General features: G+C 29.0%; 2 protein-coding genes across 2 annotated transcripts in view; one reads left to right on the forward strand and one right to left on the reverse strand.

The window, feature by feature from the left end:
* Window positions 1-20,913, reverse strand: part of LOC129972381 (uncharacterized) — a 170,755-nt gene extending 149,842 nt beyond the window's left edge. Inside the window, exon 1 of the mRNA XM_056086505.1 lies at window positions 20,749-20,913. Within this exon, the coding sequence (XP_055942480.1) occupies window positions 20,749-20,797 (49 nt within the window). The 5' untranslated portion in view covers window positions 20,798-20,913. The remainder of the gene's footprint in view (window positions 1-20,748) is intronic.
* Window positions 20,914-24,171: 3,258 nt separating this feature from the next.
* On the forward strand, window positions 24,172-24,636 carry LOC129971964 (uncharacterized). Its single transcript, XM_056085944.1, has one exon. The coding sequence runs from the start codon at window positions 24,172-24,174 to the stop codon at window positions 24,634-24,636; it is 465 nt and encodes a 154-aa protein (XP_055941919.1).
* Window positions 24,637-25,133: the final 497 nt, after the last annotated feature.

Genomic DNA, 25,133 nt, shown 5'->3' on the forward strand with positions numbered 1-25,133 from the left:
CTATACTAGAGTAAATGTGCAACTTATTATCTTGAAATTATCTGAAAATTACACTCATAATTTGCAATTCATTGGCAATTTTCAGTAAAAGTTCTTCAAATTCAATTATACATTTAATAAATAAATATAAAATCTCAAAAACAAAAACAGTTTAATTAAATTAATGTTTCATATCATGAATAAAACAATTTAATTGTACTAGTATTTTTTTTTCATTAATGTAAATGTCTAATAAATAAATATAATACAATTAAATATCTATAAATAAATAAATGCAGCAATAAATTTGTATAAATTCATCAAAATTAATTAATTTTTTATTAATAAATATAATATTAAAATATTCTATATTTTATCGATAAGTACAGAATTTCCAATCTCTATTCCAGTTTTTATAACTGCAGATTATTCAGCGTATTTTTATTAAATTCTTCGTTTTTAATTTGAGATTTATATTAAATATTTTATTCTTCATGCTATTGGGGAGAATTGAAACAAGTAGATGTTTGAAGATGTTTCAAATTAATGTTAATGGATCTTGTAAAGCGTTTCTATAATTTTTAACTTGTATTTAAAAGAAATATTTTTTGGCCTTTATACCAAATGGGGTTATATATATATATATATATATATATATATATATATATATATATATATATATATATATATATATATATATATATATATATATATAAAATTTTAATTCTCAATATTGAATTTCCTTTTTAGTCTAAAAATACCTTATTTTTGTATCAATAAGTGCATAAAAATCCGACTAAGAGAGAGTTATTATCTTTTTTGAAATCTTAATCAAAAGTAATAATAGTAATATATTAGCCGTAAAGAAAAGACACAATTTGTTACCTTGTGATAAATAAACCGATTGAATATTTGAAAATAATCCTTATATTTTCTCTTTCAAAAATTTTATAACATACGTTAATCCTGTTTAGAATCGGCCTAAGAGCAATACCGATTCCTTTAAAATATTCTAATGATTCTAACGAAAACAGACAAACATTCATTAGAATTCCTGTGCCATCCCAAAATCCGAAAACACGATTCCCTTGAATGCTTGCAGATTTAATATAGAGAAAGTTTATCCCAGAATCGATAATCGATAATTTATCTTTCCTTTTATCAGCTTAGGTGTGCACAAAATTCACGCTCTCCGAACTCATTATCAAAATTGAATAGTCTTCGATGGAATGTTATTATTATTGTATTTATTTATTTAATAAGTTTATTAACTTTAATAATAATGCAGTATGATTGATGCATCATTTTTGAAGAATACATTTGGTTTCTTTCAATTTACTTTTATCAAAAATTACTTAAATATCTTGGATCAATTCTCTCTCTATCTGTGAGAAAATTCTGCTTTCTCAGTGACTTTGCAGATGCTTTTGAATTTCATCAATCAGATACGTGATTCACTTTAATAAATTAATTTTATTGTAATTGTTTTTTGTCTTTGTCTTTCTATTGTCTTTTATCTCTGCTTTCTAGTATTTGACTGATGCTATGTGGATACTTGCTTTGATATCATTTTCAACATAAGCTTAAACTTATCTTCAAAGCTGAATTAACACAAATATATTGTATGGTACCTTTATTATATTGTAAATATTCAAAATATCACGATGTCATTTTGCGCCTATGATATAGTAGCAGTCGGATCTTTCAAATATTCTGTATGTCAAACGATGGGACGGAAGTAGCTAGTTTGTGATTTCTGTTTCGATATCTTCACATACGGCTTTTACATTATCAAACAACGTTGCGAGATATCTTGTGCTAATAGTACCCAAGAATTAGTCAAAAAATTCTATCTTAAGATCATATTAAATTTTTAATAGAATTTATATATATATCTTCTAAAAATGGTAAAATTAAATTCATTTGTAAAATTTCTTAAAGCATGAATAAGAATCTAACAGTGTACGAAAAAATAAACTATACAACATCCAACAAAATTAGCACAAAAATCCATGAATGCCTTGTTACCTGCAGGACTTAAATGTGCATCGATAATAGGTTATAAGTCTACATAAACAATATTTTTAACAATTTCCCTTTTACTCAAATCAACTACTAATTTAGCGAATAGGAAAATTGGGTAGATAGAATATTAACAAGTTACAGATAGTATCACTAATAGTCATTAGGTACACGAAAAAATTAGTTGAATAATAATTAGAGGGTAACAACGAAATTTGACGGATCATTTTTTTTAAAGAAAATCCGATTGATTTCATGAAGAACATTAATTTTTGTAATGCATTGGAATCATTAGTTTTCAAGTTCTTCGTATATTCTATTCATTTTCAAATGAATTTTAAATTTCAGCCATTGAATTATGAAATTTCAGGAAGACTGATGTCAGAAAAAAGTTTGATGTTACTTTTGGTTAACACAAGTACAATTTGTTTCTAAATATCTATAATTTTGGGAAAATCACGTTCATTTTTCTTTTAATAAATTTATTTCCAGTAATAAATTTTTTCAAATATTTTTATTTTCTTAATGCCATGTTAAAGATATATGATCAACAAATCGAGAAACATAGATCTAAGGATAAAAATGATAGGTTTTCTGAATTATTATTTTGATATCAAAAGATGCGTTTATTTATTTTTTTCTGATTATAAAGGATTAAGATCTAAATTATGTCAATAATAAAAAGTGAGTTATTTTAATAAACAAAATTCATCGAGTTATCCCTCATGAAATGGGACCAATAAAATAATGCTTAGTAATTTTTAAAATTTTGTATTAAATGCAAAAGTTCTAAAGCAAAGTTTATATCACTAAGGGGAAATATGAACATATTTTACTTACATATTCTTACATTACTTATATTACTTACATATTACATATTCTTACATTATTTACATATTCTTACATTACTTACATATATTATTACAGAGACAAGATTGGTGGAACTTAATATAATATAGGAATCCTTTTTTTTAGCTTGAAACTACTCGTATCAAAAGAGCATAGAGTCATAAAGCACATTAAAAGAGAATAAAGCACAAAGAAGAAAGCCATAATAGATTTTAAAATGTTTATACTATTATGAATTTGTAGTACTGCTTCTCAATGAAGTAAGTGCTCTTAATTTAAAAGGTAGTTATGAATTTATTTCTGGATAGGCGCTAATTTATTGCTAAGTCAATGCTCTTGGTCTTAATGACAAACTTGGCAACTATTTGGCGACAAAGATTTCAGGAATCACCAGAATCTTGGCGATAGATTTAATAATACTCGAATCATGCCGTTTGTTCAAGAATCTTCTGTGTCTCATATCAAAAACTAAAAAGTTGAAAGACAGAGCTGAAGAAGGGAATACTGAATCAGAGAGAGTAGCAGAAAAGTCCAGATGTCTGAATAGTCGTGCGAAGTCTCTTTCCTGCAAGTTCTATCTCAGAGCTTTATGCTATTACGGTTATTTGCTACGATTTACTGCTTGTATATACTTGTATTTACTACAAATGCTGATTTTAGTTATTTGTTATTGCAACTGATAAATTTTTCGACTTACAACCCAAACACAGATTTCAGAAAATTTTAGCAACTATATAAATAAAATGATAATAATAATATATATATGTTGCTCGAATAATGTCAAGAAAATACAAAGAATCGTAAAAGTCATTGTATTAATGATATTAAGGAAGTAAAATAATTAACTACAAGACAAGAGAACAAAAAACTTGACACCAATAATCTTATTCTAGAATTTTTTGAAATTCTAGATAAATATTCTGAGATAATATATATTTTGAAATATTTATCTACAATTAATTCAAAATACCAGATCTCAGCTTAAATTTCTATGGTTTCTTACAGAGAAGAATCTTCTGACATAAAGATCCATTAACAAATTCACAGGAGCTGCTTTTATGGCTTCGCTATGCATCAATATGAAAAAAAGGGAATGAAGCCATATCTTTGAAGTAAAAAGAAAGGAAAATTAAATTTCTTTTTACCTAAGTTTTGTAGGAAAGTATACGCATTCATGTTGCTTTTTCTTTTTTTTACAAGGTAAATATATTTTTTACTAAATAGCCATCTTGTGAATAGTTTTTTAATAGAATTTTCTTCTTAGTTAGTTATTGAAAAATAAGAACCTATTTATCCAATTGTTTTAATGCGATTCAAGTAAATAGAGAAAAAAAAACCAAGATTAGTACTTGAAATAGTTAGTTTTTTCAGACGTCTTTTATTTTCCGATTAGAAATACAAAACACCGTGCTTATATGCAAGAAATATATACTAATTTATCTTATATAATGCCTTATTGAATTTGAGATTAAAATTACAAATTGCAGGAAAAATAGTTTAAAATTCCCAATTTATTTTGAAGGTAATGAATAATTATGATAAAATAAATTTCATTATTTTAAATTATCTAATAAGGTTGGCAGGTTGCTGTGTTTGTCTATTCCTTATTAACAAACCAATTCGCCTGTGTAAGCTCCCTACTTTCCTAACTTCTATGCCGCACCAACAAGGTCATGCTTGATCGGAAATGACAAATTTAACATGTATCAGATAAATATATATATATAGTGATATCTAGTTTTATATGTCCAATTATTCAGTCCAAAATTCCGCTATTACTAGATCCCTATAACAGAAATCTTGTATTTCATATTCTCTATTAATACTTTAATTAATAACCGAATTAATTAGATCGTACCTAAAAAAACATCCAAAACTTTAAAATCCCGAGAAATAAACAAATTATTTACAACAGAAGTTGGAAATAATTTGTTATTTTTTTCTTCCTCGTTTATTTAAATTGGAGTATCTATAATAATTTTTAAAAATATGACTTTGAGATGCATATGAAGTGCGGTTCACTAGCTCAGTAGATCCCAAACTTTTGAAACCTCCTGAAATAAAAACTGATAAATCTAATGAATGTTTATTTAAATTAAATAAATAAAAGTAAAAAGATTGCGTAAAATATAAATAATATACAGGGTGTTCATTAATTATTGTCGGGGTTTGCATACCTCATAACTTTCGAATAAAAAGTATTAAGCAAAAACCGATTACGTATTCGTAAATTACAACTCAAAGAATTTTATTAATGATATTAAAGTGTAAAGCTTACACTTTGTAGGCATTCAGCTGAAGGTGATGATGTATTCGTAAATTACAACTCAAAGAATTATGTATTTGTAAATTACAACTCAAAGAATTATGAATACGTAAATTACAACTCAAAGAATTATGTATTCGTAAATTACAACTCAAAGAATTATGTATTCGTAAAGTACAACTCAAAGAATCGCCTTCAGCTGAATGCCTACAAAGTGCAAATTGTGCAAGTTTTACACTTTAATATCATTAATAAAATTCTTTGAGTTGTAATTTACGAATACGTAATCGGTTTTTGCGTAATATTTTTTATTCGAAAGTTATGAGGTACGGAAACCCCGACAATAATTAATAAACACCCTGTATATTGAATGTAAAAAGAATGAAAAGTTAATAGATTGTTTCCTTTCCCTAACTTATTTAATTCATAATGCAATGATAAAGCGCTAAAAATATAAACTGGCTCCTAAAAATGAATAAATAAATCTCAGCGCACTATTACAGCTGATAAAATTGATAAATGAATCTCATAAAAATTTTATGAGCCATCTCTGTATTATCGCGACATCCGCAAAAGAGATGCCAGTTTTTTTTTTCCCTTTTTATAAATAATTTATTAATATCTCATTGAAACCTTTATCTTTTTCCAAGCGAAGATTAGAATTTGTTTAGGAAGCAGAAGATAGGTGAAAAATGCGCTTGTGAATTGTTAGAAAACTCGCTGTTTTAAAGGTACTTAAATGAAATCGCTGATAAAACAAATATTAAATGTTTTCAGCATTTCTGAAGCATAAAGACAAAATGGAGTGAAGAGATACGAAGAGAATCCAATTATGGGAGTGTTTATTTAACCGTACAGGCTGGGTGTTGCAAAATAATGTGTACGAAAGTGTATCAGTAAATAACGCACATAATGGTGAGCATGATAATAATAAAAATGCATCGAGTGATAATATGAAATGGAAATGAAAGTACTGCCAATTTTCTCTGGGGCCGTGGTGACCTGGTGGTAAGGCGTGGGCCTCGGAGACGGAGATCTTCAGGTTCCAGACCTGATTCTACCGATGAACCATCGTGCAAGCGGGTCCGGTGCACGCTAAATCCGTTAGAAGTTTGGATAGGAGATGCCAGAGTAGGTGCCGTCCTCGTTATCTGGTAGTGGCTCAAAATTACGAGGTCCGTCCCAAAGTAGCCCTAGTGTTGCTTTCAAACAGGACGTAAATATAACTAAACTGAAATAAATCAGTTTGCTATTTTTTGGCAGAACTGTCATTCAATGAGTGTTGTGATATTTTTTTCTCCTCTGGATCAGTTTGAAAATCCATATCTCATAGAATGCCATTGGAGTGACTAGAGGCTAGGGATCAATTGTCAGTTTTATGAATCGGTCAGTGTTATGGACGCATTATGTTAAAGATAGCAATCCGCCGCAACAAATCCTGTCAATGCTGCTATGTTCAGTGATGGAGGAGTAATCTACTGTGCACAAGAAAAAGACGCTGTTAGAGATCAGTCGTTAAACAGAGCCGGCTAAAAGTCATCATCAGATTTAAGTACCTAACCGTCATTGATGTCAATTCCAAATAGAAAACCGGAGGATTGCAGGTCTAGTCTGTATGGTGGGTGCTCCAAACCGACTCTTCGCAATTTTGCGAGAATGGGGAGGGGGGACTATTCCCGAATTTTGATAGAAAGCCTTCAGAACAGGGAACTCTTGGCTTTCATCTGTTTGGGCCAATGATATAGTTCCTGGATGGTGAGAAGCTCGACTCTGACGCCGATCTCAAAAGAGACATGAAACAGATAAGCAACAGATGACGTATCTATAAGATCTGGATTTTCAAACTGATCCAGCGTTACTGCAAATGCCTCAACCCGAATGACAGTAATGTCGTAAAACAGTAAATTGATGATACTTCCATTTCCGTTTCATACTGTCCTTTATGACATTTTAATTAATAAATTCAAAATTATATGCGTTATTCATCGATACTCACTCTTATAATCTTCTAAGATGTTCAATTATTTATCAGCATTATATGCAAAAAATAGGATTTAAAGAGTGTTAAAATGCAGAAAACACATTAAAAAAAGAAATTGGAAGAAATGTGTGGAATTAAAAAAATGCATTTTATTAATGGCAATAAATCTTTAGTAATATGAGTAGAAAGCTCATGAAATATTCTAAATTATTCGGGTAATTTTGGATACCTGTCCTTGTCTTAGGCAACCAGGAACATTTGGGAAAACTTCAGATAATTCCAGAAAAATAATCAAGGCAGAATTGTTACAATGATTTTGTCAATTGATATATAAGCTTATTAATGCCAATTGATATATAAGCTTATTAATGCCAATTGATATATAAGCTTATTAATGCCAATTGATATATAAGCTTATTAATGCCAATTGATATATAAGCTTATTAATGCCAATTGATATATAAGCTTATTAATGGCAATTGATATATAAGCTTATTAATGCCAATTGATATATAAGCTTATTAATGCCAATTGATATTTAGAGATCTTGAAAGGTATAGCTGAAATGGGACAGTCCCCATGTTCCAACTATAACATTTTTAGTACAAATAATGCCAGATCTATCGTTTACTAAAATTTATGACAGCTATGGAGAGAAAAACAAGAAGTTCATCTATGTCCGTAAAGTTTCGTACCTCACAGTCTTGGATGATCCCGAAACAGTAATTAAGATAGAATAGGTGAAATGTCTTTGTGAATTGATGTATGACAGCATCAGCATCCTTTCACCCTTGTTCATAAATGACGGTTTAAAATTTGCCACAAAGTACGAATGATCTCACATAGTCGTACTTCATAAGCAGAGAAAGAGCCGGTTCTGTCATTTAATAAAAACTGTTGCAAAGCTTCTATCAGTATTCAGCAATCCTCTTTTTGTAGATGAACAGGCACTTTGTATAAGCGCCTTAAATGTCGAACTAATATCGGTGAGTAAAGGGCATTGCAGTATGTAGAGTTTTCCATATTCCATTATTGCTATATGTTGTGTGAAAATATTTCTTTACTATTTCTATGTGATTCTAATATTTTCTATGTGATTCCGATAACTGTTTGAGCAATCTATGTTTTCCAAATGTTTATACCTGTTTTTCTGAAACGATCCATATAGAATATGACAGAAATTTATTAAAATTTTTTTTTCCAAATGATGAAAATTTGAAATGATCATTTAATAGTTTTTTTTTTTTATTTTAACATATTTTGGACTTTGGAAACAGCAAAATATCAACGCTGAAGCTTTAAATATGTTCGATTTCATAATATTAAAGAAAATCGTTAAAAATTCGAAATTATTTATATTAATAATATCACATACTGAAAATATTGAAATTCTAATTTCCAAAGTTTGACTTTATTTATCAATAGATTTTGGTTTTTATAAAATCAATTTTAAATGCTAAAATATTAGCATATTTTGAATATATAATATATTACATTACAAAACGATTTCTTATGGTTTTTTAAAATTTGCAAATAATCAGTTTGCGTAAAGGAAATTACTAAATTTAGTTCACTCAAAATAGCAAATCTATTTTGTGTTAAAAGTGCTTTATGAAGATAAATAATTTTCAACTAATTAGTGTAGAAATCAGTTTTTCGTTTATTGATCATACTAATAGGACATAAAAAACAGTTCCAAAAATAATAGTTTATAATCATTTTTTTCTTTTAATTATCTAATTATAATGACGTCACATCTTTTTGGCGCTCTTATTACAAATCTCAAAAGGAAGCATTCCTGTTTCAATGACTCTCAATGCCTTATTTTTTTAAAAATAAAAGACTAATTTTACTTTAAAGGCATAAAAGGGCTGAAATACTCTAGCAAAAGTTTCTAAACCCTCTTATACTACAATGAAATGAGCGCTATTGATTTAGAACTACGTTAAAGGAATGTCAAATGACTCCATTTGCACTCACACTTCACTCAAAGCCTTTTGATGGAAACTTGCCAACTCGGAAAAGTTTTGAAGTTGACTTTATTATAATGAACTCATTGAGCACTTTTTTTCCTCTTTTTTACAATTAAAACAATGGAGTGGGAAGTGAATACAAATAACTAAGGGAATTTTATTACAAATTTATTTATGATTTATTACAAATTATTATCTTCTAGTCAGTTTGATAAATAATTGACTTATTAGTATTAATAAGAACAAACAATTTCAATAATTTGCTCTTAAGGACTTTCTTAGCAAAAATTTTCCATTAACGTTTGACTCTAAAGCTAAACAAAATTTGCAAGAACAACAACAAAAAATTTTAAAAAATTATTAAAAGTATACTGTTTGCTGAAATTTATTAAAATTCGAAAAATAAACCGATTCTTCTTATCAATAACAATTGTATAAAAGCCAGGAGGAATTATTATCAGGATTAATAAAAACGATTTTATTTTCATTTCAACAATGAAATATATTTTTGAAATATAAATCCGATATATTTTATAAACATTAATTAAAATTAAAATTAAAAAATTGGCTACAGAAATTAATATCATTCATTTTTTTAAATTTTAAGATGATATAAAAATTATTTTTGTACTGCAAAATTTTCGGAAGTTATTGTGAAAAAATGTTAGCCTTTCATTTTACTTATAATTAAAAATCTTCACTTAAATTTCATAACTATTGCTCCAAAATGCACATTCCCACTTTCATAAATATATTTGTGCCAAGCTTCGTTTTTCTAGTTCTAACGGTATGTCCTGTATAGCATCAGCACACATACATTCCCTTTTATTATTAGCAAAGATAAATAGGAATGTGTAATTTATTAGCATTTTAAAAATCGCTTGCAGAGATGAAGCCCAATCAAAAACTATCCTCAGAACAAACAAAAAAAACTGTTCTTTCCTTGATAAATTTTTGAATGAAATAAACGACACACAGTAGGAAACGGGTACTGAAAGTTTAGAATCTTTGTGAATGTTAAATAACAGAAAAACTCATCTTTTATTTAAGACAAATAGAAATGAATACTATTCACTTATGTGGCATATATATCAATTTAAAAACTGATTTCTATTATCATTTGTCATTTTAACCAATATGGGATTTTTCTTAGAAAATTGGAAATATTCAAATCTAAGCACATCAATTTCGCTTTCAATTAAATTTACGCTTCATCAATTTCAAATACAGGATTCTATAAATTTTTAATGGCTACATTTGTATACCAGTCTATCAATGACACTGCTTATACCAGTTTTATTTTCATCTTTAAAAATACAGTAGATCTTCTCTTTAAGTTGTTTAGCTCATTTTATCAGATCCTTTTGTTACCTGAAATGTTTTTTTTTAATTTTTAACTGGGTCCTATTTACCTATCAGCTTAAAAGAACTTCTTCCGTTTTAATTTCTCTTCATTTAATGAGAAAATAAAGAATAAAATTTGATTCTACAGTGTTTAAAATGAGGGTTTTATATTCCTTAAAGAAATGAATTGCCCTTCAGATAAAAAGAATTTAAATTGCTATTTTAACATATATTTTTTACAAAAAATATTCCACGAATTTCTTAAACTTCTTTTTTTAAACATTCGATTCAAATTTTATTATTTTTAAATTATTTTTTAATTTGTTATTTATTAATTTGTTTTGAGAACAATTGATTTCTAAAATAAGCGAGTAAATAACAACTACATTTTTATTTGATACATAGTATTCTGAGTGATTATTCGGTGAAAAAACGGTTCTTAGAATTTTCATTTTAACTATTTTTTTATACTTTGAAAGGATGGAGTTTTAATTAAATGGAAAATTAAAAAGCATAAAAAAAGAGAACAAAATGACACAGAAATAAAAAAAAATTACTGTAGATTTATGCAGAGATATTTCAAATCAAATACTTTCGCACTTATTTTTTTAATTATCATTTTCTCTGAATTCTAGATATGATTTTAATTTCTTTTCTCAGAATGAAGGTAATCTGAGCATGGATATTCATTAAAATCGGCAGTTGAATTGCTGATTTTAATGATTTCCAAAACTGAATGACGATTTTTTTTAAATTTTATTCATTTATTTATTTTTATTTTTTGTTTTGCAATTTTAGTATTTTAATTTTAGATTTTTTTTATGCGAGACATTAATCAGCGAGTCATCTCCTCTCGCCTTTTTCATCCACTAACACAATACAGTGCCTTTTCTGCTTCATAATATAGTAAAGAACATACAGTATATATTTTGGATGCCTCCCATTCCATTGATTGAGTGTAATGTTCGATATGAATCTACAATTTTACTGACAAAACATTTCTTTTGATCATGGGTTTTTTCAGTTATCAGACTTCGTGCATGTTATAAATTATTAATATTGGTTCCTTGGCCTCTTCTTGATAAGGAAGAGAGTTTTACAGATACCTCTAATATTTGCTAAAAGAATATAGGATTAGAGATTCTCAACTTCGGCAATAAAAATGATGAATCCAAAATATTCGAGAATTTTTCAATAGCTGCCTTAAGATTCGAATTACAGCGCTGTGTTTTAGAACATTCAATCATAGGAACTATAATCTAGTCGATTTAGGAGTCATCTGTTGAGTCAATAAATATGAGTATTCCAGCAAAGTCCCTCTTTGGGGTGAGGGCCGTGGAGGCCTGGTGGTAAGGTCTCGGCTCGTGAGCTGTAGGGTTTCAGACCCGATTCCACAGAAGAACCATCGTGTAAGGGGGCCTGTTGCACGTTAAATCTGTCAGGGTCAAACGTCCTCGTGCTGGTGTGGTGCGGTGTGGATTGGGGGATGGCAGCTCAGGTGTCGCCCTTGTCATCTGATAGCTGTTCAAAATTACAAGGTCAGTCCCAAAATAGCCCTAGTGTTGCTTTACAACGGGACGTTAATATAACTAAACTATACTGTTTGGGGCGTTCATCTTTAGCGAGTTCTCTTTGGACGCTTTGTCTATTACGGATTTGACGTTGTATATAATTTGTTTTACATACGCTTCATCTGTGCTTTGTTGCTTGTCCGTGGGGTTGCTGTTGTAGTTGAATAAAAAGTCATATTCCTTAAGAACACCCACCTAGAGGATTTTTCTGTAACAATATACATACCAACAAGCATACAATTCTGAAATGGAATTAATTTAAAATCTGATACAAATCTACAATTCTGGTAATGAAACTATGTGATAGATTTCATCTATCTAGTTTTTATTGGCAGTTTTTTAGTTTCTCTTTTACATGGAAATTGAATGGAAGATTTATTAATAAACAGACATATCTTTCCTTTTTTTTATTTCGTATACAACGAAATAAGCAACGGAAATTATTTCTTTGAAACATTCTCATATGCTTTAAAATAAAAGTCTTACTGCCTTCCTTCGTATATCATGGAACTTGGATAAGACCGTGAATTTTGTGCATAGCGAATGTGGGCCTATTGCCCCCAAAATTTACCATAACACTATAATTGAAGTCACAAGCTAATATACTATATTTCATCGATTTAAGTCATTGTATTGATGAGCTATCGCTTCCACATGCATGTGAAAGAACAGACCGATTGACAGTCAACAGTTTGACAGATTTGGTTCAAAAGTTGATATCAGTATTTAAGACGATAAATCAGTCCATTGAATTTTATATACCTAGTTCCTTCCGTTTTGCAGTTATCGAGTTCATTTGCAATTGAAGGGCCGGACAGACAGACTTTGCTCAAAATCTCAAAAAAATCTGCAAATTCTGTCCTATGTCCATGTATCAAATTTCAGCTGTCTAGCTCAAATTGAATTTAAGTTATTGTGTTTACAGAAAGACAGACTAACAGACAAACAGACAGACAGACATAAAGCTAAAAACGTGTTTTTCAGACACAAAGAGACCTGAAACATGAATATTCGTCAAAATTTTATCTTCGAATTTTTTGTCGATTTACAATACTTTCGCTAAGCTCCATATCCGAAAAAATAAAAGAAAGAAGCAAACTGATCTTTTAATGGATTGAAATATTGAAAAGTGCTTTTCAAATTTTCTCTAAGAAGATAATTCCTATTTACCTAAATCTATAAACGAAAGCTTAAAGTCTGCTGTAACGTAAAGATTTAAAGATATTTAACTGCGACAGAAACGAGAAAGCGGGGAATTCATGGACGCCCGCAAATGCTTTTTAAATTAACTGCGGGTACATTAGCTTAGTTCTAAATCCCCTTTTACTAATTACTAGATGGAAGCATGTTCCCTTCTTTATTTGCTAAGAGGATTTAAACAAGATATAAGGCCACAGACAGGTCACTGACTTTGGCACGGGAATAATAGACAGCAACCAGCATGGTAATAGATAGCGCCTCTTAGTAAACAGATAGACGGCAAAGTATCACTCTACCATTAAGAGACGAAATACAGGAATTGTACAAATTTGCGGAAAGCGGAATGTGACGAACAACCGGCACGCGAGATAGCGTGAAGTGTTGTGCAACGGATTGGGCTGCAAGAGATGTGAGGGGGGGGGGGGGCCTTCAACACACTTAGGCGAGTAAAGGACCGCACCACAGGAAGATAATTGAACCGTTTTCTGACCTCTTTTTCTCGTCTTTGCACGCAAAGTTTGAAGGAATTGGGCTTTACAGCTTTCAGTACAAGAGGATTGTGAAATCTTTGAGTGCTACCCTATTAAACTTAAATTTTCAACAGTGAATAAGAACAAAAGTATGTATATTAGCTCTGAAATTTTTGATACTTCAAAGGAAGAATAATTCTTTTTATAGAAAGTAGGCTTGTTTAGAAGTGTACCGTTTAAGAAATATCAATTGGTTAATGATTTGGTAAAGTCTTGTAGCATTCTTCCTTTACATGTGTTTTTAATGTATATGTATAGATAGATAGATATATATATAGATTTGCAGTTACATGGCAAAATAAAAGAAACTTTTTAAATTTTAAACTCTCTTTATTTGACCACGGGAGGCATAATTTATCTACAAAGAATAAGTGATCATAAAAGATGTGCCAGTCAACATCGTGACACAAGACCAAAAGAGGCAAAAAAATTTCCCTTCAGTGTTTTTAATATGAGAATTTAATAGTGATTTCTTTGCCATGTATCCATTTAGGAAAGGGAATCTTAGGCATCTTTAAAAGAATGTTGCAAATATTAAGGATTTTTATCCCTTCGCTTGGAGGGTGAGAAAATGTTGAAATCAACAGTTTTATAGGGCGAATGTAGAATTAATTAAATACAAAAGTGGGAATTGGATCAGGGAAATAAGAAAACATTTTAGAATAAAATTACTACAGGCTACATTAATATTAAAATTTAAAATTAGGAAATTATATATATATATATATATATATATATATATATATATATATATATATATATATATATATATATATATATATATATATATATATATATATATATATATATATAACATAGGACAATGAAACTAAAAAATGCATCAGAGTTCTGAAAAATAAAATAAACCACATTTAAATCAAACTCATTAAGGGTAAAATAAACCACATTTATATTAAACTCATTAAGGGTAAAATAAACCACAAACAAATTTTTAAAATTCGTAGCTTTTATCTCTAATTTAAAAAACTTTCGCACACATTTCCCATGAATTTACTTCATATACCATTCGATTTCTTGGTTATTTCCGACTAATCTTTTAAATTTTCTCAATCATTTTGTTTCAATTTTAATTTAAACAAATGTAAATTCATCCCTAAACATAATTTAATAAGATAAAAGAACGCTCTAATACACTAAAAACAAAACCCCTGCGATTGACTTCGTTATTTCGTAAACATGGCTGCTGCATCGACTTTAAACATTCGTCCAAGATGAGAGTCAATATTATATCATACAAGTGAGGGCAATATCTTGTAGCGGTGAGCATTCTAAACTAGAAGAATAATTTCCTATACGAATAATTGAGCGTTTCCATCGATGATGGCAAATATTTGTATAATTCACGCAATCCTGTCTTCCGCTTATAATCGAGCTTTGTAAAATCCTGTCTTCAAATAGAATTTCAATCATTCAATCTGGAATGGAATTCATAAAAATATTTTGTTTGTCAAGAAAATAAGCTGGTTTTCTAGCTATATAAAATTTGTAAATCTTTCTCCAATCAATTATTAAACTGTTGATTTGATTGGATTATAAAACTGAATCCAAACAAATATTAAACTGTTGCAAAGTATGCTTGATTTAAAGTAATTCCATTGAAATTTGATTAAAGGTTTCGTATAATTGGGAATATCTTAAATAAACTAAGGGTATGAGATTATTACTTAATCATTGGCAAATATCATTCAATGGCTTATTAAGATATCTGCTGCCGGTAGCTTTTGATTAGCTGAAGGTAAATATAAAACGTTTGACTTTATGACTATAGAATGATATTATTACTTTTAATAGTTTTAATAAATCGCTGTTTAAAATATATAGAAATCATTTATTAATATAAAATTTTACCAATACTTGGATAACAAAATAATTCTCCATAATATCATATATATAATCAGTTAATTAGTTATATTGAGGAGATTAATTATATTTTATCTGTTTATAGAAAATCTTAAATTAGCAACAAAGTTTTCAAGTTTCATAGATATTTATTACTAGAAAAATCTGAATACTGTTCGTTTCAATATTCTGAGTTCACTTTTAAACGATTCTATCTCATTGAGGGGAGAGACGCGGGAGGATGAATGCATTTCCGGAACTCTTCGTCATTCTTTGACCTTGATTTTTGCCGTTTGCAAGATTTTTTTTCACGTGTTTACGAGTATCATGTCGTTTCTGATCGCACTATTTTAATGCAGTCTGCGAGTAATTTGAGTTTATTTTATTGTTAAATGTAAACATCCCCTCCTTTCATTTTTTCTGTCATCCCTATTTTGACGAATTAAACTAATTTTAAAGCCTGTGCAAAAGTTTTAGAATCCGTTGTCAAACAACAGAAAAATGTTTGCTCAGTTAATAAAAAATACCGACAACTTGGGACGTTATCGATACATATTTCGATTAGGATATTGGTGAGGAAACTAAAATCTGTTAGGGGAAAGAATTACTTTAATTTTCAAATTAATTTTTAATTACTTTTAAAAATTTGGTATAAAACAAACATTTAAAAAAATTTGTAAAATTGGTACAGCAGAACTAATTTTTAAAGAATAATCTTTTCTTGCACTAATAAACCACACAATCAACCTAAAGAGCAATTTTAAATTACATAAATTTAAAGCATTTCGTTGAATATTTTTCCATTTTAATGCTGAGTTATGAAATATAATTAAAAATATTTTGCTATTCACGGAATCGTTATTTCTATATTTAAAAAATTAAAGCTTTAGAAAAATGTGTTTGAATTCTTTGGAAAATTGTTTCTAAATACATCTCCATTGACTGGTTGAAAATGTCCTGCAATAAATACTTATCCATTTCCAAACTCTTGTCTGTAAATAAAAATGCAATATAAAACTAAAATCTAAGCAATGTATATTTCTACATCAATTTTCTTTTTTAGTATACATCTAATATTGAATAAGCAAAATTGATGTTGAGATAAATATTGAAAAAAAAATTTAGAAGTGGGCTCCGAAAAACTTTCTCGCAATTCTCTGATAAAGGTTTTATCCCAGAGAATGCCTTGCATGGAGTTGTACAATAGTCACGAAAAATTAACCTTTGTCAGAAATTAGCATTTTTACTGAATCTATTGTGCCATCATTGGCGAGTTATTTGGCGATTAATACCTGAAATGCGGTTAATAGTATCCGAAAATTGAATTAATGTTTTAGACACGTTTTTATCAAGAGATTGGAAAAAATTAATACGAAACAACACTTGTATTCACCAAAATGCCACTCTAAATTCAATATATTTAAATCATTGAACTATCGTTTTTACATGTTTTTGAAAGTACAGTAAAATAGAAGATCAACCCCTTATTGGATTCAAATCAAATTTTAATATGTGTTTATACAAAAACTGTTAAATCTATCTACAGTTAAATCTAGCTCTTTTCTTTGTGTAGCTATCGTGTTAACTTATATTCGAACAGCCGGACAGATAGGCTTCCTCTGAACTGATTTTTAACAAAATTTGATAAATGTCTACGAATTTGGTGTAAAACCCGTGTGACAAATATTATCCGTCTAGCTCAAAACCTTTTCTAGTCATATTTGTCATACATAAACAGACATAATGCAAAAAATGTATTTTTCGAAGAAGCCTGAAACGTGGTGATTTGTCAAAATCTCGAGTTCGAATTTCTTGGCGATTACAATACTTTCTCTTTACTTCAAAGACGATAAAATAAAAATTTAAAAATAGTTACGACGCCATAAGCATATGAGGCAATATCTAATAACATGAATGAAGTCATACCATTTTGGAAGGAAAGTATGTTTCATTTCGTCATAAAAAGTCATTTAATATCCACTCGCACATGGAGAAATTAGAAAATAGAATATTCTTTATTACAAGCTTTAAAAATTTCTGAATATCTTGATTCTTAAATTCCACATTTAAATTCAAATAGCTTCTCGCAATATTTCTTTCATTAAAAGTTTTCTAGCAATATTTCTGACGATTTTGCAGTATAAATTAATTCCAAATCTAAACATTAAAACACAATTCTCAACCCGAAAAATTACTCCATTTTGGGAAATCGCCAGAAATAAACTTCTCTACTCATTAAAAATTAATTCATTCGAAAAACGATTATGGCAAATTGAAAATACGGATTGTTGCCAGATGCCAATGAAGGTCGTCCCAACTTCTGCAAAACTTTCCATTCAAAACATCTGCGTGTTTTGAATGAATCATTTCCAATAACTGTTAATCACAGCAATCTATTAATACACAACGTTAATATATGATTTTTCCGATGTTAATTGCTTTCAGCTAAACAAAATATTCTGATGAATATCTATAAATAACAAACGAAGGAGGCACATTGACACACTTTTCGTGTTATTAAATATTAAAAAAAGCGTAAACGGCCACTGTCGAATAACCACGTGTGCTCACTCAAGCGCAAAGCAAGGTGCTATTTTTTCTTCTTCTTTTTATTATTATTAATGATCTCGATTATGCGGTTTTCAGTTCATTACTTTCAAATAAAAACAACTTTGAATGAAAACTTGCCCCTGATGATTGTAGTTAAATTTGAAAAGAAAGAAAAAAATACTTTTTTAAAAACACATGCTTTTATTTCACTCCTTTATTTTATTTTTTTTTAGCGTTCTCAATATAAAAAGCATAATAACATTTTTTATCGAAAAATCTTGCCTTTAAAACAAAAAGTAAAGTATTAACAGAAATGTTTTATAAAATTGGAATATTGACCAAATTCGGATACATTTTTATTTTTAATAAATGTTTCGGAGTTTTATTATTATTTTTTTATTTTCAACGTGGTTTAATGGCTCATAAAATTGTCTTCAGTTGCCCACAGTATTATACTTTTATTTTCATCTCTAGATTTCTAATTAAAAAATTAATAATTTTTCTTCCTTTTAGAAAGGAGTTTAAAAAAATATTACAATTACTATGGTTTACTATTGCTTTAATCACTAAATTTATGATTACTGTTACTTTTAAAAAATATTATAATAATTACTATGGAATCAAATTCAATGACATATTCTCAATGGTATATAATTAAAATTTAATGAAAATAAGACGATCATTTAATAAATAAGTTATGAAAATATAAAAACTGTGCATTGCCACCAAATACATATAAATGAAAATAGTTTTATAATTTTAGAATTTAGGAAAGTGAGTGAAAATTAAGTTCAAAATGTTATCTTTGCAAACAATGAAAAATCAGATAAATAAAAGCATATTTTTAAAAAATATATAGTATAGGTAATAAGTAAAATTGTAAAGTTTTTATCTTAAGATAAAAAAAATCTAATCATAAGGGAAATCAAAATGTACAGTCAATTTTCAGTTTTCAAATTTTTATTTTTAAGAGAAAGAACATAAATTTTTAGTTTGAATATATTTGCTACTCTTTATATAAAAAATATGTATTAATTAACATGACATTTGTTTCCTTCATGATGAATTTGAAGTATCTACTGTGAACTGAGAGAAATATTACCATATCCTTTAAAAAAATTTATTAATATGAATTTATTTCTAAAAACTTTTTTTCAGAATTGAATGATAATGCAATTGTTGATAATTAATAGCAATTTGACAAAAGGAAGCAATTAGTTTTTTTTTTTTAAGTTTTGACACTTATTGTGAAATGAAATACAAAAATACTTTATTACAGCAAAAATATAACTAATTTGTTCAATTACTTTTGCAACATTACAATAACTAATTACGAAAATCATAAATAAAATGCAAAATTATATAAATTGATAACATAATGATGTATGATTTTATACTTAATTCCATGGTGTTATAATTTAATTTTCTCCAAACTTAATTAAAACTAATTCTTCAAACATTTTATATATTTTAATTATATATTTAAGGTTTCTTTAAATATGTAATTAAACTACCTGAAGTTAATATTGATGCATTATTCAATATATTTAGAAATAAAATCATATATTTTATTTTCTGTGACATGAATACATAAAATAATATCAATTTATTTATGTATTGATCTATTTTCTTTAAATTAGTCCATTTATTTAAAATAGTTAATTATAAACATTATTTTTCTTTCTGTTTATAATTGCAGTTGTTTGCTTTATACAAATTTACCAAAATTTGTAAATAATACTATTAAGAACTTTGTCTTCCCATCTTCAAGTATTACCGAGCGATTTTTATGTTTTCATCGTGAATTTAGAAATAAAATTTAATTTATTCAAAATTCCTTACATATTATAATAAAATAAACAATTCCTTCAAACAAAAATAATTTTTTTTAATATTTTCATAATTATTTGGTAGAGAAAAAGGAATGAATTTTCTTAAAGTCAAATAAATTATTTTTTCCGAAATTTAAATTTCCAAACCAAATATTTTGAATTACAGTATTATCATATTCTTAAATATTGAATTTAAATTATATTATAGCCCTAATTATGTAATATAAAATAACTTCATGTAGAAAATTTCTTTTTATTATGATAATAGGCTTATTTTATTACTACAAATAGGAATAAAGAAATAAATTATAGAATAGTTTAACAAACATATGGTTAATAACATTACAAAGAAAAGTTTGAAATTAATAAATCATCTTTTTTCAAGAATTATACAACTATTTTGTAAGTATATTTAAATTTTATTTTATTTTAAAATAGATAGAAAAAATGTAACTTCAATAAAATGGCCAAAGCTTTATCCTGTCTGCGAAGAAGTTTAAGTTTATCCATTAATTTGAAGAGAATAATTCATTTTCAAAAATAAGTATTTTTTTATAAATCTTACGTAATTTAAAACTGCGTGATTAAATTCATTTTCAAAAATAAGTATTTTTCATAAATCTTACGTAATTAAATTCATTTTCAAAAATAAGTATTTTTCATAAATCTTACGTAGTAGTAAAATTATTGGCTACTTTTACCAACACTTTCTCGGTACAAAAAGAAGAAAAAAAAGACCATCTTTTTCATAAAATTGACATAAGAAAATACACAAACGATAATTCCCTCACCTTCCACCGCTGCCACCCCACAGATGATAAAGATAATCCACCGGTGCATCACGTCGTAGTTCAAGATACAAAGCGCGCAGAGAAATCAGAAACAGAAAGAGCACAACAATATTCTCATCTCCAGCACTGAAATAACTAAACTCTTCTCCCGCACGCGCGTTTTCGCTTGGGCAGACGATATCTGATCTGAGCAAACGATGCTCTCTAGCGAAAGGGAGGATGCAAACGATCGATCGCGTGACGTAACGGTTAGGGGGTGTGGGCGAATCCGAACGGGACGAAATCGCCGCATGACGACGCACCCGCTACCTCTTTTGACAGTGCTAAGAGATGCGGTCCGCCCTCTCGAAATAAGTTTCAATTTCTGAAAGTTGACCTTTCCGAACAGGCCGGTGGTTTTCCCGGTGTTCATTATGGATTTACCCAACTCCTGAATTTTGGTCATTCTAATTTAAGCTGTTACAGTTAAGTTAGTGAGAATAGTTTTGAATAAATTCATTCTAGTATATGTATATTACTAGTAATGTACAAATTTTTTAAGCACCCGCTACCTCTTTTGACAGTGCTAAGAGATGCGGTCCGCCCTCTCGAAATAAGTTTCAATTTCTGAAAGTTGACCTTTCCGAACAGGCCGGTGGTTTTCCCGGTGTTCATTATGGATTTACCCAACTCCTGAATTTTGGTCATTCTAATTTAAGCTGTTACAGTTAAGTTAGTGAGAATAGTTTTGAATAAATTCATTCTAGTATATGATGTGTATTACTAGTAATGTACAAATTTTTTAAGTAAAATGTTTAATACGGCTTTTTATTAGCTAATTGTTGGTCAATGATTCATATTTGCTTTGCTATCATATTTGTATTTTTTTCTATTAATTGTGAGTAATTTCTGAATTAATTATAGAAATTCCTTATTTATTACAATTTTCTCTTAAGGAAAAAAATATTTTAATTAAGGATTTTTCTTCAATATTTTTTAATTTCATTTAGTAATTTTATTTTAAAAAATTAAATGTAAAATGTAAATATTTTTCAAGAAAATATATCTTTGTCCTAAAGTAATGACACTTCTTCGAGATCGAATGATTGATAAGAATTGTAAACTTTTCTACTTTCACACAATCGAAAAAAATTAAGAAATTTCTTTAGACTATAATTTATCATGTTTTTCTTTGATAAACTAATTATGATTACAAAAAATATGAAACAATGTCGAAAAGTATTCTCAAATGGCACTTTCAAACGAGTCTTTCAATCGAGTTTTAGGAAGAAAAAAAAATAGAAATCTCGAGTGGATGACTTCCCATTCCTGAAATCGCGATTATACGAAATAGGTAATTGAATGCGCAGAGTCTATTTGCATATAAGTTAGTATAATAATGAATTTATATATTATTGTTAAGAATTTTGAATTGAATGATACATTGAAGGTGGAAGCCCATCATCCACCCTGAGCTATAATATTACAATTTCATAAGAAAATATTTTTATTGAGAAATATTCTTGCTAATGGCTAATTTGAGGAGAGTATCAAAGAGTGCTTGAGATAAAAGTTCTTAACCTCCGGACATAACAGGTGAATAGAATAATGGCATGGCAATGCGATTATTTAGTAAGTGGTTGAAATTCCTGCTAAAGATATGGAAAGGGGCTAGTTTGGTATTGCCCCGTTCATTTGAATTTATAGACAACTGATGGAACTTAAAATTGCATAGAGAAGTTAGGGAATTTGAAATTCCTTGCGATAATTAAGAAAATTAATGAATTTAAGTACTTTTTATTTTTAAAATTTTTCTCTTTTCTTTATCCTTTTATCAATCTTAGATCTCTGCTCAGAGTTCTTAACTCATCTCATTTTTAATCCGCTTCTAATTTGGGGTAGAAATTTGGAAAAAAAAAGAAGATACCCTCGTTTTCGAAATTACAAGATCCGTCCTAGTATTACTTCAAAATTGGATATTATTACAACTGAACAAAACTTACTAAAAATTTCTGAAAATGTTTAGTGTGAAATAAATAATTTGCTTGATTCTTTTTTTACAGTGGGCAGATTTATTTACTAAGAATAACATTTGAAAAGTTTTTAAAAAACAGAAAACCACACTTCAGATGTAATAAGAAGTTTCAGCTTTGTCATTCTATGAAATCATTTGACGAAGATACTAAGTATTGATGGCTTACATTGGAAAATTATAATAATTTCTCATTGTATGATTATGCACAGCGAAATAGATTAGTTTTGGTTATATTCATTTATTTCTCCTTTATTTTATAGAAAAATAAAAATAAACATTTGTGGATAAACGTTTGTAATAATATCTTCAATTATGAAGAATGTTTTAATTGATTTTTTAAGACATTCAACAAAATAACAGTAATAGCGGTATAAAAATAATTAATTATACTAAGAGTTTAAATTTAAATGCTTAATTTAATTTATGAAAAATAAGCTTTATTACATAAACATCAATATATGTGAAAAAGAAGCAATTTCAAGTAGTTTCCCTAATTTCTGGAAAGCATTTTCAATGCATTTTTATATTAGATTATTGTTACGGATTTCACCGAGTTCGTTTGTGGTGGGTATATAGTGTGAAAACACAATCAGCAGGCCACAGTAGAAATCAATGACGACGTTTATTTAAACAAAGAACACGAGTACACAGACAAAACAAATACAAAGACGACAACTATATACAGCCCAGACGAACACACAGGACAGCACACGGCAGCACTCTACAGCAGACAGTGGTCCACAAGTAGTAATCGACCGCAGCACACAAAGCGGTCATAAGAATCCAGCAGGAGAGGGGATCCTCGGAGCTTCGCTCTACGGTCTCTCCAACGGCTGAACTTCTCGCTGTCTCTTCTCGTTTTAGCTGTATCCAACTGCCGACTCATTATCACATGACTGGCTACTCCACACACAACTTAATGCTGCTTTCACAATAGATAACAAGACTCGGTAAGCAGTTCAGCAATAACTTGGGCTCCACACAACGCTGGCACTCCGCCGTTGCTTCACTATCAGCTTGAGATTGTCGGCCTTTTATAGCTCCCAGGAGACGGGCCGAGAATCTTCTAGGTCAATCAGGCGTGTAGGAAACGAGACTATATCAAACCAATATCAACAAACGATATATACAAAAGAGATATATCATACCAATTTTGTTCATTTGTAAACTGCGCGAGTTTTCATAACAGGTCTAACTGGGATTACAAAAACTTACATGTTGCATTTTGGATGGTGCAAGTCAATGTCGTTTCGTCTCTTCTGTTTATTTTAGTTACCCCATCATACAGTAAAGAAAATTACAAATGAAGGAACCAAATGTCGTATAGTTTTCGACCCATCTTCCCATTCACCAGGTCATCCATCTTTAAACGATGTTCTTGAAATGGATCAAATCTACTTCCCAATATCATGGCTACGTTATTGAGATTTCGCCTTTCAAAAGTAGCAATTGCTTGTGGCGGAAGCCAAGCATTTCTACAGCTGATACTATCAGACAAAGGCAGAGACGCAACACGATTTATTTGGTACAAGACAAAGTATACTCCTGATGGAAAACTCTGCATAGAAGATGAAATTGTAATTTACCGTTTCAAGCGTCTTCTCTTCGGACTCACTTCAAGTCCCTTTTTATTATCAGCTTCTCTTTGTGAATTGGCTACAATGTACGAGCAAGCGTATCCTACTGCAACTAAACACATTAAGAATACCATCTATATGGATTACTTTGTCATGGGAGCATCTACAGATACTGAAGCTACAATTCTATATCAAGAAATGCAGCAACTTACATCACAAATTAGCCTACCATTAGCCAAATGGACTTCAAATTATAGATTTTGCAAGAGTTGTGAAACAAGAAAACGGTCCATTTAAAAATATTACGCAGGTCTTAGGGGTTAAATTGGATATTGACAGAGATATTTTTGGAATTGATCTGCAGGAAAAGATTGTTCGAGCATCTAAAGAACCAGTAACAAATCGTTTACTACTGAAGTTAATTTCAAAGTTTTATAATCCTCTAGGCATATTCGCTCCCGTTACAGTTATTGTGAAGATATTATTCCAAGATACGTGGCTTAGTGGTTACGTGGAATTATTACCGCCAGCTGTAGCACAACAGTGGCACAGGTAGCAAAATGAGTTACAATGTCTAAATGATATACACATCCTAAGATGGATTAGTCCTTCACATGCCGTTACTATACATGTGTTTTGCGGCACTTCTGTCCATGCATATGGTGCTTGTTTGTACGCTCGTCACACAGTTGACAACTCTACAGAGATCAATCTCATTTGTAGTCGAAATAAATTGGCTCCAGTCGAAAAGGTCACTCTTCCGCGACATGAATTACTACTAGGATTTACAAGCA

This window comes from Argiope bruennichi, chromosome 6 (assembly GCF_947563725.1).
Source record: "Argiope bruennichi chromosome 6, qqArgBrue1.1, whole genome shotgun sequence".
In the NCBI taxonomy this organism is placed as follows: Eukaryota; Metazoa; Arthropoda; class Arachnida; order Araneae; family Araneidae; genus Argiope; species Argiope bruennichi.